Below are 18,804 nucleotides of genomic sequence, written 5' to 3'. Positions count from 1 at the left end.
TTATGCTTTGTATATGAAGTCTGGTGGGACAACAGAGCATGAGCATGAGCAGAAGATATATGCACAATGTGTGTCTAATTCTTTGCCATTCCATTTGCGTATAGCATTCACATTGTCACATGAATATACAATGTGTCAGGTATAGAAGACTCAAAAAATGTAAGGGCATTATGCCTACAACTAAGTTGGGGTACTGACAACTAAAAGAGGCCACACTTTCCACTTGAACCAGAAGCTCAAACTCAAAAAGAAGGCACTGCAATATAAGAAACACAGTGAAGTGGATGTGGCTCAAGCAATTGGGCTCCTGTCTACCGTATAGGAGGTCCAGGGTTGAATACCCAGGGTCTCCTGGTGAAGGCAGGCTGGCCTGTGTGGCAAGCTGGCTCACACAGGAACCTGGCCTGCCTGGAGTGCTGCCCCACACAGGAGTGCTGGCCCATGCAGAGAACTGGTGCAGTAAGATGATGCAACAAAAAGAGACAAAGAGGAGAGATAATGAGAGACACAGCAGACCAAGGGAGCTGAGGTGGCTCAAGAAAATGATCACCTCTCTCCCACTCTGGAAGGTCCAGGATCAGTTCCTGGAGCTGCCTAATGAGAATACAAGTAGACACAGAAGAGCACGCAGCAAATGGACAGAGAGCAGACACTGGAAGGAGGGGGGAGAAATAAATAAATCTTAAAAAAAAAAAAAGAAACAATTAAGGAACCATACATCATATCCTTTTATACTAGGATTACTTCCCTATATTTACTTATGCAGACAATGATGACAAAGAGAAAGATAAGACAACATACAATTCCTTTCCCATTCAGTCCTTTCTTACTCATCAGTAAGGTGAAGGGAAAGTGTAGATAGAAGGTGTGTATATCACGAAGTGAAATAAACACAGGGAATTATTATTTTTGTGCACCATGTATACTATTCTGGTAGAACGGAATATATATGTATATATGAACTAAGTGCAAATTATGTAGTTTTGGTAATTCAGCATGAGTTAAATGCTGTTGCATTTGCATTTAAATTTGACATTGCACAATGTAGAGATGAAAGGTAAAATCCACATATATTAGTTAGCCAAAGGGGTGCTGATAAAAATTTAAGAAATTGATTGGTTTTTATAAAGGGTATGTATGTGGGGTAGGAGCTTAGAGATTCGAGGCCATAAAGCATAAGTTACTTCCCTCACCAAAGTCTATTTGGAGCAAGATGGCTGATGACGTCTGCGAGGATTCAGGCTCCCTGGGTTCCTACGTTCCTAGGGCTTGCTTTTCTCTGGGTTCAAGTTTCCTTCCTTCCTGGTGCTAGCTTCCCTTTCCTCCGGGTGCTGACTTCCCAAGTCTTCAGCATGAAACACTAACATCAGAAATCTCCAACTCTATTCTTTGCCATGCCTTTTATCTGTGAGTCCCACCCACTAAGGGGTGGGGATGCAACACCCTTATCATAACTCAATCATGCCCAGGTACAGATCAAATTATAAACATAATCCAATATTTCTTTTTGGAATTCATCAACTATATCAAACTGCTACACTAGGGTAGAACTCTTTTCCTTTACTTAAAAAGGCATTAAATAGAAAATAAAAAGCAACATGAAGACCATGGCAGAAAGGAAAAAACCTTCTATTTTAGTACCTTTAATGGCACTTTTTTCCCTGCCTTTTGAACAAAGGGCCCCATATTTTCATTTTGCACAGGGCCATACAAATTGTGTAGTCCTGCTTCTGAGATCACTTTTCCCCCTTATTATTTTTCACAACTGTGTTTTGTTTGCTTCTCTCACCCCCTTTGTTCTTTATTAAATTAACTGGTGGTTGTGCAGCTGTATTTCAAAAGACGATTCAGATGAGTTTGATTTCTATACTGGTTCTACTGTTTTTCCTTCTGTGTTATCTCGTTATTAGGTTGACTTGTGTCTTCCAAAATGATGTGTTGAAATGCTAACCTGCAGTACCTCAGAATGTCACTTTATTTGGAAACAGGGTTTTTGTAGATAGAATTAGTTAAATCAAGATGAGGCCCTTTTGGAGTAGGGCTGTCTCCTTATCCAATAGGACTGATGTCCTTATGAGAAGGGGAGAAGAGACAAACAGGAGAGAAAAGATGACCATGTGAATTCAGAGCAGAGACTGGAGAAATGCTGTCACAAGCCAAGAAACACAAAGAATTGTTGACTGCCACCAGAAGTCAAGAGAGAGGGATGCAACAGAGTCCTCCCAAGAAACTTCCAGAGGGAGCATGGTCCTGCCAACACCTTTATTTTTGACTTCTATCCAAAAGAGTGAGGCACTGGAAGAGTAAGGCAATACATTTTTGTTCATCTAAGCCACCCAGTTTGTGGCACTTTGTTATGGCAGTCCTAGGAAACTAGTTTTCTCTTGATGTTTTTACTTGTTTTTTTTTTGAGTTGGAAATGTCACTTATTCCCCCATTTTAATTGAAATGCCTTAGGGTCTAAATACTGGCTCTAGAAACCAGGGTCTAAGCAACCAGACCAACAGAGGTCTCCCTGGGTAGCAGGTCCTTCCTTACCAAAATGTTTTTTTCATTTTCACATATTTAATTAATATGCAATTTCTGTACCTAGCTTCTACATACTGAAAAACTACCAACATGGCATCAGTTATTCCAGAATTTCTATTCCTCTCAGAATTAATTTTTGTGTATAAGGACCTATTTTTTCCAAATGAATAGCCAATGATATATCAACTAGACCATTATTTCTCTACTGCTTTAAAATGCTACTGGGATGCGGGGGGGATTGAATCATGTTCCCCATAAAAGACATATTCTTTACAGCTGGTCCTGTGGATGTGAACTCATTTCTAAATAGGACCTTGAGGATATTATTATTAACATTAAGGTACAGACTCATTTGTGAATAGGATATTCAGAGGTCCTGTTTAGATAGGCCAAACTGAACAGAGTGGGCCTTAACCCATGACTCGAGTTCTTATAAGCAGAGGAAATTTGGACACAATCAGTAAAAGCCAGAAGTCAGGAGATGTCAGAGAATGAGGCAGATCACCAAGTGATGGAGGCACAGATGCAAGCCAAGGAACCCCAACGATTGTGGCAAACCAGCACCAGAATGCTACAGACTCCAGGAGAAAGCACAGCCTGTTGAGTAAGAACTAAATGCTGGACTTTTACTCTTCAAAACCATGAGACCATAAATTCATGTTGTTTAAGCCAACCTATTCAGTGCTTTTTGTCATAGCAAACAAAGACAGTTTTCGAATACCAAATTCCCATATATATGTGTTTTCTATTTTACAGATCCATTTGTAGATCTGTATACCTTTGGTGTACCAACTATTTTATGTCATATAAGCTAACATTTGAATTACTTGGAGGGCAAGCCTCTTCATTATTTTTAGTTTTTAACATCCTTTTGGTTATTCTCATACATTATCTTAAGTATACCAACCATCATTTTAAAATTCCATTGAGTGAGGGGCCATGGCAATTCAATGAGGGAAAGAATAGTCTTCTCAAAACTGGTGTTGGGACAATGATATCCACATGCCAGAAAATGAAGTTGGATTCTCACCTCATACAGTGTGCTTAATATTAACTCAAAGACCTAAATGTCAGAGTTAGAAGACATTGGGCTAGGCAATGATTTCTTAGACACGAAACCAAGAGGGCAAGGGACAAGAAAAAACTAGGGAAACTGAATTTCACCAAAATTAAAACCTTTTGTGCTTAAAGAACACAATCGAGAAAGTGAAAAGACAATCCACAGAATGGGAGAAGATATTTGCAAATCAAATAACTATCCAGACAATACAATGGACTCTTGCAACTCAACAATAAAAAGATAAATGACTCAATTAAAAATGGACAATGGACCTAAATAGACATTCCTCCAAAGAACATATGCAAATGAACAATAAATACATAAAAAGATGCTCGGCATCATTAGTCATTAATGAAATGCAAATCAAAATCATAATGAGATACCACTTAATGCCCTCTAGGATATAACCAAAGGGTCAGATAATAACAAATGTTCACAAGGACGTGGCTAAACTTCATACATTGCTGGAAGGAATGTAAAATAGTGCAACACTTTGGAAAATAGACTGGCAGGTCTTCAGAGTTACTATTTGGCTTCCAAATTTATGAAAACATATATTGCACATGTTTATAACAGCACTATTCCTAATAGCCCAAAAGTGTAAACAACCCAAATATCCATCAAATGATGACTGGATAAAGAAAAGGCGGTATATCCATTATAGAGAAAACTATTTGGCCATAAAAGCATGTATGCAATAACATAGATGAACCTTGAAAAAACTACGCTAAGTGAAAGAACCCAGTCACAAAAGGGGAAAGTGGGTGTAGCTATGTGGTTAAGCACCTGCTTTCCATGTGTAAGGTCCTGGGTTCATTCCCCCGTACACCACCCCCCAAAAAAAGATCACATCTTCTATGATCCCATCTATGAAATGGCCAGATTAGAAAATGCATAGTAAGAAAAAGTAGATGAATGTATTCCAGGGGCTGGTGAAGAGAGAGCATGGGGGATGACTGCTAAAGAATAAGGGTTTTCTTTTTGAAGTGATAAAAATATTCTAAAGTTGATTATGGTGATGGGTACACAACTCTGTAAATATAGTAAAAAGCACTGAACTGTACACTTTCAAAGGTTTATTGACTGGCATGTAAATGACATCTCAATAGAGCTGTTATTTTTTTTATTCCATTGAGTAAATGTACAAAATTAAAGATAAATTTGAGGCAAGTGATGTGTTTTATACTATTATTTTCAATCATGTATATTTATTAACTATTATACTCTTCTTTAGAAAAGCCTTATCTATTCTTCTCTATGTCTTAGAATCATTAATTTCTGATGTTTTTAGAAATTTATTGTGAATGTCACTTTTATATATCCAGCTTATTATTTTTATTAGTTGGATTTTTTTATCATCAAACATCATCTCAAATGATGCCCATCTTCTTCCTTACAAATATTAGCAGCTTATTTCTTTTTTCTCATATTGAATTACCTGGGACCTTCAGAAGAATGTTGACTAACAGTGGGGTGACACCAAACATTCTTTGTATGACTCTTGTTTCTGGCTAGAGTGCTTCTACTTATTTAGGGTGTTTACTGCAGGTTCTTGGTAAATACCATTTATCAGTTTAAGGAAGTTTCCTTCTATTTCCGATTTTTTAAAAACCACCAATTCCTGTAGAATTTTACCAAATACTTTTTCTGCATCTATTAAGATACTATGTAGGGAGCAGATGTGTCTCAACCAGTTGAGTGCCGCCTTCCCAATGAAAGCTGTTGCCTCCCAAAAACAAAACAAAACAAAACAAAATGAAAAAACCCATCTCAGGGGAGTGGATGTGGCTCAGGGTTGAAGTGTCAGCTTCCCACAATTCCTGGCCCCAGTACTTCAAAAAAAAAAGATATGCTTTTCTTCTTTACTTTAATAATGTATATTTATACTTTTGAACTAATTTGGCAGTACTAGGATAAACCTAATGACTGATTTTATTAAACCTCTAAACCTGATTTGTGACTGAATTAGAAATGTTAACTTCCTTTTTATTTGTATTTCTATTCATTTCCTTACTCCTGGATGGTGTTTACTCTTTTATTCCTTGTTCCTACTTCCTGAAAGTTTGTCTATTGGTTTATCAAATCTATTTTTGTACTTCTTTCATGAATGTAAGCTTTTATCTATATTAAGGCATTCCTTTTATTTTTCTTTGGGGTTGTTATTCTTTTTCCTATCTTCTTAAATTGAAGGTTTATGTTCTAGCTTTATTGTTTTCCAATAATTACATTTTTCCTCTTCTGATTTATTTTTAATTTCTAAATAATTTCGAGCCTTCACTTTTTCTAATTTTATTGCAATTCCATTTTTATTGGTAAGAAAAAAATTGGAAAGTTCTGAATAGTTTGCTCTGGGGGAATTTGTCCAGATTTTCTTTTTAGGCATATTTATAGCATATTAAAAATATTCAATGAATGTTGGAAAATAATGTATATTTTATCTGTTGAGTAAAAAATGCCTTTTTTCTATGGCTATTAATCAAACTTGTCAATTTTGTTATTCAAACCCTCTTTAAAGGTATTTAACATTGCAAATTAACATGGGAATTACTAAAAAGACAAGAGATTATGTGTACAGTGAACAATTTTCATTTCACTAGAAATTCTGTGTACCAGAAAGGATTTATTTTTAAATTATAAGCAAATACGTACATCTGCAAAAAATTGTCTTTATAAATAATTTCCTAAATATGTCTTTTAAAAAAAACTCAGTCTGGATGAATAATTCCATTACAACTTTTCTCTCAATGCTAACAAGTTTTCCAGATTAATTATAAGAAGAGTGTTTCTTCTTAGCAGAAAGAGTATAGTATTGAGTGAATGGGTATTTTGCCTGAAGTTTTACTCACATAATAAACCTAGGGGTTTTTGCCACTGTGACTGCTCATGTGTGACGATTACGGGTGCAGGCTTTCCCACATTCATTACACCGGTAAGATTTTACTTCTGACATGAGTTCTCTGATGTCAAACTGTCGCAGTGTGGGCTCACCCGGAGGGCCGCTGCAGGGGCGGTGTGGGCTCGGGCGGAGGACTGCAACACACGGAGGGGCCTTCCGAGAAGGCGCTCCGGGGCCGGCAAGGTGCGGAGGACGCGCGGTAGGAAGAAGACTACCGAGGAGACGAGGATCTGTGCGCAAGTCTGATTTATTCAGGAAGTACAGCGGTTAATATAGGGCGAAGATGGGGGAGGGGCAGGGGGCGTGGCCGGGGGGTGGCAGACGGCTGATAGGTTCGTGCAGGGGTGCATCACTGGTTGCGGGCAGAAGACAGGGTAGCCAGGGTTCTCGGCGGCAGCGAGGCGGGGCTGTCATGGCGCGGCGGTGGCCCTCGGGGGAGAGGCGGGGTTAGGCCACCGAGGGGGAAGCGGGTGCAGCTGGGCAGAGGGGCGGGCAGTATGCCCGAACCCCAAGCGGAGGGCCTTAACACCCGTTCCCGCCACCCGGGTCTGACTCGCACCGACGCCTGGAGACGAGCCGAACCTTGCTGTCGCCACGCTCCCACACGGTGCCACCCTATATTTCCCCCTTTTCTTTTATTAAGCGCCGAAGAAGGTGGAAGAGGAAGGGCCAGCGCTCATTTTGTTGGGGGGGGCCTCGCCAGGCAGCGCGTTCGAGAAGCCTGTCTTGGGGGGGGTGAAGGTGGGTGGCGGCGGCCGCCGGGCCCTTTCAGCTTGGGCTAGGTAGAGTAGCCGCAGAACTTGTTGGCGGAGAGGGTCGGGCTCGGCATTCAGGGTCATCATGGCCATCCGAGGGGCGAGGTGTCGCTGGCGACGTTTCTCTCTCCGGGTCAGGCGGTTCGGCGGTGGCAGGCCGGATGAGGTGTCCTGGGATCCAGATGGGCTGGGTGGCATCATCTGGAAAGACACAAGCAAAACCCCTTCCCTGGGCAAGGAGGGGGGCAGGCCCTGACCAGATGTTAGTCTTGGGGTCTTTCCACTGAACAAGGGGGGCCTGTGTGGGCCGGTAGGACGGGCCCCAATGAGCATGTACTGGGGAAAGGCCATCCTCATCAAAGCAGAGGAGGTTGTGGTGGATTAAGGCAGAGGTGACAATTTCTCCAGGTGTGTGGCGGGGATGGTTGCTCCTTTCCTTTTGAATAAGATGCTTGAGGAAGAGATGAGTGCGTTCAACCATGCCTTGACCTTGGGGGTTGAACGGAATTCCAAAGTGATGAGTGATGTTGTATAGCCTCAGGAACGCGGCGAAGGAAGCGCTGCGATATGCTGGTCCATTGTCGGTGTTTAGGTCCCATGGGACTCCCATGAAGAGGATGGCTTGTCTGAGGGCCTGAATGCAGTGCTTGGCTGTTTCTCCTGGGAGGGGAACGGCATAGCACAGGTGGGAGAAGGTGTCGATGGCCACATGGAGACACTTGAGCCTGCCGAACTGGGGCACGTGGGTGACGTCCATTTGCCATCAGGCATTGGGGCATAGCCCACGTGGATTAACTCCTTGTGGCTGTAGCGGCCCAAGGGGCAGAAGGGGTGCACAGGTTCAGCAGCATCTGACCATGTGCTTGCAGGCCTGGATGGAAAGTTCCGGGAACAACTTGTGAAGGCTCCTGGCAGAGAAGTGAAATCAAGAGTGGAGTAGCTTGGCTTGGTTGAGGAGGTCGCCAGGTGGAGGGGCGGGCGGTCGGCCTCCCGAGCACTCTACTGAGGCTGGGAGGGCTTGGACGGCTTGATCGGCGAGGTTATTGCCGGTGGCGATAGGTCCAGGAAGGCCAGAATGGCTCCTCACATGGGCGATGTACCAGGGCGCTGTGCGGTTTTCCAAGAGACTCTGGAGAGTTAGGAGTGCTTGGTCGATAGGCCTTTTGGCAGGAAAAAACGTGGTGAAAGCCAAGACTTGGCAGACTTGCAAGGTGTACAGGCTGTCGGTGAAGATGTTGAGGGGTCTGTCGGGACAGGCGCGGAGAGCTAGGATGACGGCTTGGAGCTCTCCTACCTGGACAGAGTTCACGTTGATGTGGATGAGTATTTGAGGCTCTGATGTACCAGGCGAGTAGATGACAGCTGCGAACTTGTGCTTGGAGGCGTCAGTGAATGCGGTGGTGGCATGTGGGTAGGGGCGGCGAGACGAGAAGGGGTGGTGCGGCGGAGGGATGAAGGATAACTGGGAGATGCCCTGAAGCAGCTGATGGCTGGGGTAGTGGTTGTCAAATTCGCCATGGAAGAGTTCCACAAGGACTTGCATGTCTGGAATGGACAGAAGCAGCGCGGTGGTTTTCTTGGCATCAAGCGGCCACACAATGGTGTCAGGGGGAGTACCATATGTGTGGGTGCATTGCTGGATGAGGTCAATGGCCAAGGAGATCCAGAGGGTGACTTGCGGGCCGATTTTTCTGAGCTTGCTTTTGGTGGTATGGAGCCAGAGAAGGGGCCCCTTCTGCCAGAGGAGCCCTGTGGGCGTACCCGTGGTAGGCAGGATCAGCGCCAAGATGGCTCGGTTGGGGTCATGATGCTGCAGTTGGCATTCTCGCAGGGCATCATTGACAGCTCGGATGGCCTCCTGCGCAGCCGAGGTAATAGCGATTTTCTTTGTTACGGCCTGCGGAGGGTCTTGGTCGGTTTGCAGGAGGGCGAAGAGGGGTTGTAGTTGAGCGGTGGTGATCGGGAGAGTCGAACGGAGCCAATTGATGTGCCCACAGATTTGCTGTAGCTCTGTCAGAGATAGCTTCTGCGGAATGGCCAGTTGGGGGGCCGCAGGCGTGATGGTGTTGTGGATGTTGAAGCCTAGAAAGGTGAAGGGGAGCTCCATGCGTACCTTATCTTGTTGGACTTGTAGGCCAAGGTCGTTGAGATGGCGCAGTAATGCCGTGACGATGGCTTGGAGGCCTCCGGGGGTTTCATGCGCCAGGAGAAGGTCGTCCATGTAATGAACAATGTATGCAAAGTTCTTTAATGGCTGAATTGCCTTATTGACATAAAGCTGGCAGATGGCCGGGCTGTTTCGCATCCCTTGCGGGAGGACTCGCCATTGGTAACACTCAGCTACTTCTTGGTGATTGGTGCACGGGAGCGTGGAGGCAAATTTTGGACGGTCTTTTGGGTGCAGTGGAATGGAGAAGAAACAGTCCTTGATGTCGATGGTGGCGGCGCACCAGTGTCTAGGTATAGCCATGGGGTGGGGGCACCCCGTTTGGGGGGAGCCCATTGGGCGGATGTGCTTGTTGATCTCACGCAGGTCGTGGAGGAGCCGGTACTTGCCTGACTTCTTCTGAATGACGAAGACGGGTGAGTTGTATGGACTGGTGGATAGCTCAATGTGTCCTGCATCGAGCTGGTCATAGACAAGAGCTTGGAGAACTAACAGTTTCTGGGATGAGATGGGCCACTGCTCCACCCAAATGGGCTCCTCGGTATCCCATTCAAGAGGAGTGGGTGCTGGAGGTGTAATGCGAGCAGTGGCGTATATCATTGGGGGGGAGCCGTGGATAGAATGGCTCCGCAGTTCGAGAGGACATCCCGGCCCCAGAGGATATTGTCGATGCCGGGCAGGACAAGGGGGTGGAAGGTGCCTTGGCGGCCTTCCTTGTCCTTCCAAATAAGATCTCGGCTGGTTTGGAATGAGGGAGCTGTTCCGGTGGCTCCAATGACGCGGGGGCTGGGGAGCACACCCCAGTTGTGTGCGGCTGTTTCTGGGAAGCAGGATATTTCTGCCCCGGTGTCAAGGATTCCCTCGAACCATTGGCCTTCAACCTCTAACTCCATTATTGGTTTCTTGGGTCCCAGTGGAACGGTCCACATTACGGCAGGGGGTGGTGGCATGGGTGAGCGGCCTCTTGCTGGCGGGGCTGAGGCCTGCCCCCTCTCACGTTTAAAGGCTGTTGTTGGCTGTTGGCTGTTGGCGGTGCGGCAGTCACAGGCCCAATGGTATCCTTTGCCACAGCGGGGACATGGGGTGGGAGGCGCGCGTGGTCTGGCTCCTCCGGTGTCTTGAGGCGTGTTCGTGGATGGTCGTGGTCGGGCGGCATGAGGGCATTCGCGGGCAAAATGTCTGGTTTCTCTGCATTTGAAGCAGTTGGAGGAGAGGGACATGGCCGTGGCTATGGCCTGAGCCAGCGCGGTGGCCTGCGGGTCTATGTGGGAGCAGGCCAGGATCCAGTCGTGTACTCCCCTTTCCTTCATTGGTAGGATGGCTTGTCGGCAGGCATTGGTGGCCCCTTCCAGAATGAGTTCCCGGGCAAGGGCTTGTTGCGCACGCTCGCCAGGGACCTTGCGCTTGCAGGCCTCCTGAACCCGGGATACGAAGTCGGCGAAGTCTTTGTCTTTTCTTTGGACTAGCTTGGCAAGTGGCTCAGGTCTGGTGGCGGAGCAGCTGCGGAAAGCGCATAAAGCCAGCTCGCGAAGTTGGAGCCAGAACTCGGGGGGGGCGTTGTGATATTGGGCCGGATTGGCGAATTGGCCCGTGCCTGTGTAAGCGTCCAGGGGATGGCGAGCCCCGACACGGGCGTTGTGTGCCACTTGCTTTTCTGCCTCTGATGTAAAGTGAGCATGCCAGTCGATGAATTGGCCGGGGGTTAGAATGGCCCGAGCGAGGGAAACCCAGTCATACAGAACCGCGAGCTGAGTGCTAAGCTCCTCAAGCAAATGTTGGGTGTACGGGCTACCGAGGCCGTCCTCTTTAACAGCCTTGCAGAGGTTTTTTATCTCATCGGCTGTAAAGGGGTACCAATCCTGCGGACGGTGCCGCAAGGGGGCGGCATTCAGCGGGTATAAGAGCGGCGTCTGATGCGTGGGAGCCTCTGCCTGCGGGGGCCAAGTACCCATGGGCCCTCTGGTGGATGAGGGATCCGCGGCGGGGGGTGCCCAGGGGGTGGGGTGAGAACGTGGCTCGTCACAAGATGGCCGTGCCTCACAAGATGGCGGACTGCCCCAGGGGGTAGGCGGCTTGTAAGATGGCGGCCGCTCCTCTTCCGGTGGGGGACAAGATGGCGCCGTGGCCAGAGGGGGCGGGTATAGGGGGAGGGACTTCCCTTTATCCTCCCAAGAAGAAGGCGGAAGTTCGCCATCTTGGGGCAAGGTAGGCACGTCTGGTTTGGGCGGGCAAGAGTCCAGGGCGTTGTTGAGGCGGCTGGACAAGGACTCGGTGTCGGAATCACTGTCTGACTGAGACCCCTCTCCCTTGCTCTTACCGCAGGTGCAGTGGGAAGCGTCCCGATTGACGGGGGTGCCCTGGAGGCACGAGCGAATGGCGATGAGCGTGGGGAGAAGGCTGGGGGGAAAACGCTTGTTCTCATACTCCATAGCCGCCGTGACGCAGTCAATGAGGTTAGTGTACGTGTCCGGGTCCCACAGCTGGCAAGTGGAGAGCCAGGGGTTGAAAGGCAGCAAAAGGTCCCAGTACGTTTGGAGCTGCTTTACTGAGACATTCATATGATTGGTGTCTAAAAGGCCGGCAAGGGCCCTAACCTGAGGTGCCTGGCGGGAGTAAAGATGACCGCCCATGGCGCCGACGGCGGGGCCTAGTGAAGACGGGGGTCCTTACCTTGCGGGCGAGGTGGGTGGTGGTCCGGCCGGGAAGTTGTTGCCCCCACGTTGGACACCAAATGTCGCAGTGTGGGCTCGCCCGGAGGGCCGCTGCAGGGGCGGTGTGGGCTCGGGCGGAGGGCTGCAACACACGGAGGGGCCTTCCGAGAAGGCGCTCCGGGGCCGGCAAGGTGCGGAGGACACACGGTAGGAAGAAGACTACCGAGGAGACGAGGATCTGTGCGCAAGTCTGATTTATTCAGGAAGTACAGCGGTTAATATAGGGCGAAGATGGGGGAGGGGCAGGGGGCGTGGCCGGGGGGTGGCAGACGGCTGATAGGTTCGTGCAGGGGTGCATCACTGGTTGCGGGCAGAAGACAGGGTAGCCAGGGTTCTCGGCGGCAGCGAGGCGGGGCTGTCATGGCGCGGCGGTGGCCCTCGGGGGAGAGGCGGGGTTAGGCCACCGAGGGGGAAGCGGGTGCAGCTGGGCAGAGGGGTGGGCAGTACGCCCGAACCCCAAGCAGAGGGCCTTAACGCCCGTTCCCGTCACCCGGGTCCGACTCGCACTGACGCCTGGAGACGAGCTGACCCTTGCTGTCGCTGCGCTCCCACACGGTGCCACCCTACATCAAACTAACAATATAACGAAAAAACATCACCGCATTTACTAGATTGGTAGGTTTCTCTACTGTATGTGTTTGCATATGTTTAGTAAGGGCTGAGCTTAAGCTAAAGCTTTCCCACATTCATTACAAAGGTAGGTTTTCTCCCCTGTATGAGTTCTCTGATGTTCAATTAGTGATGTTCCATAGCAGAATAGTTTCTAACATTCATTACATTGATAGGGTTTCTCGTTTAGATGTTCCATAAGGTGTGTACTTTGGCTGAAGGTTTTTCCACATTCCTTACAAATAAAGGGTTTTTCTCCAGTTTGAGTTCTCTGGTGTTCTATAAGATGTGCGCTCCGACTGAACGCCTTTCCACATTCATTGCACTCACAGGGTTTCTCTCCAGTATGAATTCTCTGATGTTGAATGAAGGCTGGGGTATGGTTGAAGGATTTCCCACATTCAGCACACTTGCAGGGTTTCTCTCCTGTGTGAGTTCTCTGATGTTGGATTAGTGATGTGCTGTGGCAAAAAACTTTCCTACATTCTTTACACTGGTGGGATTTCTCCCTAGAATGAATTCCCTGGTGTTCAATAAGATGTGTACTCCGGCTGAAGGTTTTCCCACATTCAGTACATTCATAGGGTTTCTTTCCAGTATGAATTCCGTGATGTTGAGTAAGGGCTGAAATATGGCTAAAGGCTTTCCCACGTTCCTTACAAGGATAGGGTTTTTCTCCAGTATGAATTCTCTCATGATTTCTAAGAGATGACCTACGACTGAAGGCTTTTTCACATTCATTACATTCATAAGGTTTCTCCCCAGTATGAACTCTTTGATATTGAATAAGGTTAGTACTCTGACTAAAAGCTTTCCCACATTCATTACATTCATTAGGTTTCTCTCCAGTATTTATTCTTTGATGTTGAATAAGATTAGTGTTTCAGCTCAAGGATTTACCACATATTGTGCATTCACAAAGTTTTTCTCCAATATGTGTTTTGCAATGCAAGAGTACCCTTTTCCACATTTAATACACTGATAAGATTTCTCTCTCAAACAAATTTTCTCAGGTCCCATCAGTACTGAACTATGGCTTTACATTTAAATTGTATCCAGAATAAGTAAGGTTTGAGGTACAACTGCATCATTTCTTATATCTAATAAATTTTTATTCATGACCTTCCTGAAAAATGTCAATTAATGTGAACTGTATTTCAAGCACCTACTGTTTGTGTCATAATTATGAGGTCTTTGTCTTAGAGAAACTCAGTTGTTTAAAAATGTTTGCACTCAAATTAAATATTTCTCCAAAATTACCATGTTCATGATTTTTCTTTTGAATAAGCTTTTTCTTATAATCTTGTTATATTGGTAGTTTTCAAACTGGTCATCGATTTCCAATTCTTCTAATGTGGAATCTCGGGAAACATCATTTGAACATTTTTCTAATGTCATGTGAGAATATTATTTCTCTTTTGGAAATGCTCTGCTCTGGAGGTGCTGCTCTGACTTCAGGTAAGGTATTCAAGATTAAGGAGAAGACACTATCTCTTCCCTCTGTAAACTAGAGGGAAAAACAAGACTCACATGTCAGTTAAAAAAATTTTTTTAATATAAAAATAAGGCAGTGCAATGAAAAAATGTAACATTATACACTATAGGTCATGATTAATGGGGGGGAGCTTAGAAAAGAAAGGATCAATATAGATAGGCATGGTAAAGAAATGGTAGCATTTAGACAAAATGCATAGTATAATCAAAGATAAAACACAGAAAAGTATATGACGTGACTACCAGCCCATGAGATGAATTCAAATATTAATACATGTCTTTGGAACACAGAGATAAAAATATGACAGGGTAAGTGAAATGAGATCAGATAATGGAGAGCTCTGACAATTAGACAGAGAAATTCAAAATCATAAAGCAGGAGATAGAATAGTTTAAATTTTCTTTCAGGGTAGTATCATTATAAATACATAATGGTTTAGATGAAAATGCTTGTTAATTCCATATAAAATGGTTAAAAAGAGAATAAGGCTATCATATTCAGCATGAAAGTATGAAATTAATGATATGGTCCTGGGTTGGGATAATACCGATAAGAATTTGGTAGAGGAGTAAATTTAATGTATAAGGAGGAAGAAACAAAAAGTATTGATATTGAATATGGGGAATTTTTCAAAATAAGACTCATAAAAATACAATGATTTCTAGCTTAGGAGGCTGGAAGAATAATGGCACTAATGACAGAAAAAGTAAAGAAGGAAAAAGAGGTACTTAATAAAAGTTGGAGATTTCACTTTTCAACATATTGATTTTAAAGTGATTTAAAGTGAAGGGGGACATTCAAGTGGAGACAAAGGAGGAGAAACCATGAGGATACAATGTAAATTAGATATGTGGGCTGAAAAAACTTATTTCAGGGAGTATGATGGTTAATGTCATGTGTCCACTTGGCTGGGTTGTGGTGTCCAGCTGTTTGGTCAAACAGCACTGGCCTAATTGTTACTGTGAGGATATTTTGTAAATGGACTGGCATATGTAATCAGTTGATTGCATCGATAGTTAACTTCAACTTCAGCAAATTGGGGAGATTTCCATTAGCAATGTGAGGGGTCTACTCATCTGATCAGTTGGCAGTCTTGGGAGGTGGAACTGAGGATTTCAGAGGTCAGAAGGAAGAATTTCTGCCTCTACTGCTATTAGCCAGCAAGCTATTCTTGGGAATTCAACTTCACCCTCACTAGAGTTTCTAATTTGCATTCTACCCTACAGAATTCAGACTTGCCATTCCCCACAGTCACATGAGCTAATTCTTATAATAAATCTCTTAGTATCTATATACATACATAGCTTATTGATTTTGTTTCTCTAAAGAACCCCTACTAAAACAGAGGGTTAAGACATGGAAGGACTGACTATTTGAGGATATCAAAATTTATGGATTCTCTGAGACAAAAATAAACAATTAGGAAATAAACCATAGAAGTTTATGTATTTTCATTAGAGAGGAATTAAAGTTAATGAGAAGCATTTGGAACGAGGCTAGAATAGACAAGAACATGGTGGTGTTACACCAGAAAAGATAAAATATCAAGCACAACAAGAAAGTTTGACTAGGGAAAAAACTATGAACATGCTGCTTTAAAGAAATAAACCTTCAGGAATCTCTTCAAAATAAGTTTACTAGAAAAGCAGAAGATAAGAATATAAATTCAAATATTAAAAAAATAGGTATTGAGACTGTTAGCTACAAGTTTTAAAAGTTTGGTAATAAAAGAAGAGAGTAAAATTGAAGGGAAGACAAAAATTAAATTGCTGTTGGACAAGGTATTTGTTTTTAAAAGCAGGATAAACTCCTAAATGTCTGAAAGGAGAAGGAAAGGCGCTAATGAACAGGGAAAGACCAAAACAAAAAATAATTGTTAAAACAATGTTCTAGAATAAGTAGAAAAAAATGGAATCTGGAGAGATTAAATAGCAATGGAAGAGGGCTCTGTCTTTCTCTGAGATCACAGAGACATGTGGGAGCAACGTCAACTTCCTTTCTCCTTACTATACTCCCTATGCCCTCACTAGGTGAAACCAATCTTCTGAACATAAAAGGGGGATCTGCGCAGAGGACCCTAGCCCACATTTCCAGAGCTACCTCCTAGAACCACTACTGTTACTATCCCCACAAGGGACAGATGGACTGCTGCTTACAGAGGATCCTACCTACTCGGTTGTTACTTAGCTAGATGATTCTTTTTTGGCTATGTATTTTGTGACTTTTTCCTTTTTTTTCTTCTGTTACCCATTAATAAGGTTCTTCTCACTTGGAAGATTAATGATTAGGAAAAGGTGATAGCTTACTTTTGTCAAAGGATCTGGGCTTAGGTGTTTATGATGGATTGAAGCATCTCAGAATTTTGTCCTCAGCAGTCTTCAGGAACTCTGAGATAGAGGAATTTTGATGCCTCTCAGATAACACACTAAAGCTATCTATTTAGAATGTTTTAAACAAAATAGCTTTCACCTGGTTAGTAATAAAAGAAAATCTTGTCTCTATACATTACTAAATACAAAAAATCTCTTGTCCCTAAACTCAAAGCCCAGGCTCAGACGAGCACTTGTAAATCCTATAGATTCTGACATTTAAGGAAATAGTAACTTCGGTCTATAGAATTATAAAGCTATACTTACCCAAGGAGACAGAGTTCATGTGGTTTTTCAGGGTCTCTGGTAATGGTCTGTTTTCATTCTTACAACGTAAAGTCCACTGGCACATCCTCTAGTGTCACTGGTTCCTACAACATCAAGCAAATACTTTATAAGGGATCACTCATGCACCCATTAATGGAAGAAGGAATAAAGCTGGAAACCAGAAATGACAAAGTGGAGGGATGTGATGTTCAGAAAGGGTACAAATTCTTAAGTTCAAAAGTGCCCAAAGGTACATTTGGTGTCTGCTATGTAAATGTCAAAATTATAAAGAAGCAATAATGAGGCTTCTCTACCAAGAAACTGAAAATAAGAAATATAAAATTGACCTCTAGTAGGTGAAATATAAACTCAAGAAGTGAAGAGATATCCTAAGAAGGTAGTGCAGACAAGGACTTGTTTACAGTCCTATTGGTGGTAACAATACACATGAAGAAAAATGGATCAATCCAAAGTAAAGTGATTAGGGAAGCAGACGTGGCTCACGTGACTTGGGTCCCATCTACCATATGGGAAGTCCAGGGTTCAATCCCTGGGGCTCCTGGTAAAGGCAAGCTGGCCCCCACAGCGAGCTGGCCTCAGTGGAGAGCTGGCCCATATGGAGTGCTGGCCTGTCCAGGAGTAACGGCAAGATGATGCCACAAAAAGAGACAGAGAGGAGAGATAATACGAGACACAGCAGACCAGGGAGCTGAGACGGCAGAAAAGATTGGGGGCCTCTCTCCCACTCCAGAAGGTCCCAGGATTGGTTCCCAGTGCTGCCTAAAGAGAAGACAAGCAGATACAGAAGAACACATGGTGAATGGACACACACAGCACACAGTGAGTGCAAAACAACAGGGGACGGGAGGGGGAAGCATAAATAAATCTTTAAAAAAACAAACAAAGGAACAAGTAAAGTAATTGTACCAGAGCACAGAGAAAAGGAAAATTAGACATGCAAACATCGGCAATTTCCTCCTATATAATACAGGTAATCTTGGGAAAAAGACTAAAATCCAAGGAGCTAAAATCCAAAGACAGCATAATATGAATGCATTAATCATTTACATCATGCCATCATCTCTCCTTGGATTACAATTTGGTTCCCACATATTTTTTATTGCCAGAGGAACTAAAGATCTGAACTCCTTGGTAGGTCTAGATCTCAATGTAAAATAATAAAAACACTGTTTAATACTTCAGTCCCTTGTAAGTTTGCATAGTGTGATTCCATTTCTACCCTGATTTCAAGTTTCTGAATCTGCAAATATGAGGACCAGACCTTAGTCCACGAGGAATTCAACAAGATAAATGTCACAGTATGAGATTCCTTGGCTATCAACCAACCAAACCAACTTCCCCAGACAACTTTGATATCACTGTCTGCTATATTTCATATTTCAGTAGACCCTCCTTTGTTATTACACTCTCTAAATGATAGAAAAGATAGAACACATACCAAACTGGCTATTAAAAGACATGTCCTCTGGTTGGAAAGAAAAGTTTCAGTGGTAGGGAAGGGAGCCTGAAACCAAAACAGGCAAAAGAAAGATCTAGAAAAGTACTGAACAGACCACATTTTACCTGGGAGAACTAAATTCTTACTTCTGGCATAAGCTAGAGACTGAGAATTCAAGTTTGACCACCTAGCAGAAGGCCACTCAAGAAGGACAGAGAAACCAGCATGGATTTTGACATTCACAAGAGGCAAGAGTAACAAAACCGGGGACCGAAGGGGCCTCAAACCCATGATTAGACTCTCCCAAAGCATCTGCTGAATTTTGGAGCCACAGGGGTAAGAGTCTAAAGAGTTAAGCTGAAAACCTCTGAATGACATATGTAAGTCTCCCACAGATTTTCAGAGCTGAGGAGACAAAGACCTATCATATTCTCAAATGAATGCTCAGGACGTCTGCACCCTAGGAAAAGAAGCAATGTAAAGTTGA

At 44.4% G+C, this 18,804-nt stretch overlaps 1 protein-coding gene across 1 annotated transcript in view; it reads right to left on the bottom strand.

Moving 5' to 3' along the window:
• LOC105744900 (zinc finger protein 420-like) overlaps window positions 1–13,601 on the bottom strand; it is a gene marked incomplete at its 5' end in the record, with an annotated part of 115,312 nt that extends 101,711 nt beyond the window's left edge. Inside the window, 2 exon segments of the mRNA XM_071216537.1 lie at window positions 12,789–12,847; window positions 12,920–13,601. Of these exon segments, the coding sequence (XP_071072638.1) occupies window positions 12,789–12,847; window positions 12,920–13,601 (741 nt within the window).
• Window positions 13,602–18,804: the final 5,203 nt, after the last annotated feature.

The sequence above is a fragment of the Dasypus novemcinctus genome, chromosome 8 (genome assembly GCF_030445035.2).
Source record: "Dasypus novemcinctus isolate mDasNov1 chromosome 8, mDasNov1.1.hap2, whole genome shotgun sequence".
NCBI lineage: Eukaryota > Metazoa > Chordata > Mammalia > Cingulata > Dasypodidae > Dasypus > Dasypus novemcinctus.
Note: the sequence above shows the minus strand (reverse complement) of the source record. Positions and strands in the feature narration are given on the sequence as shown.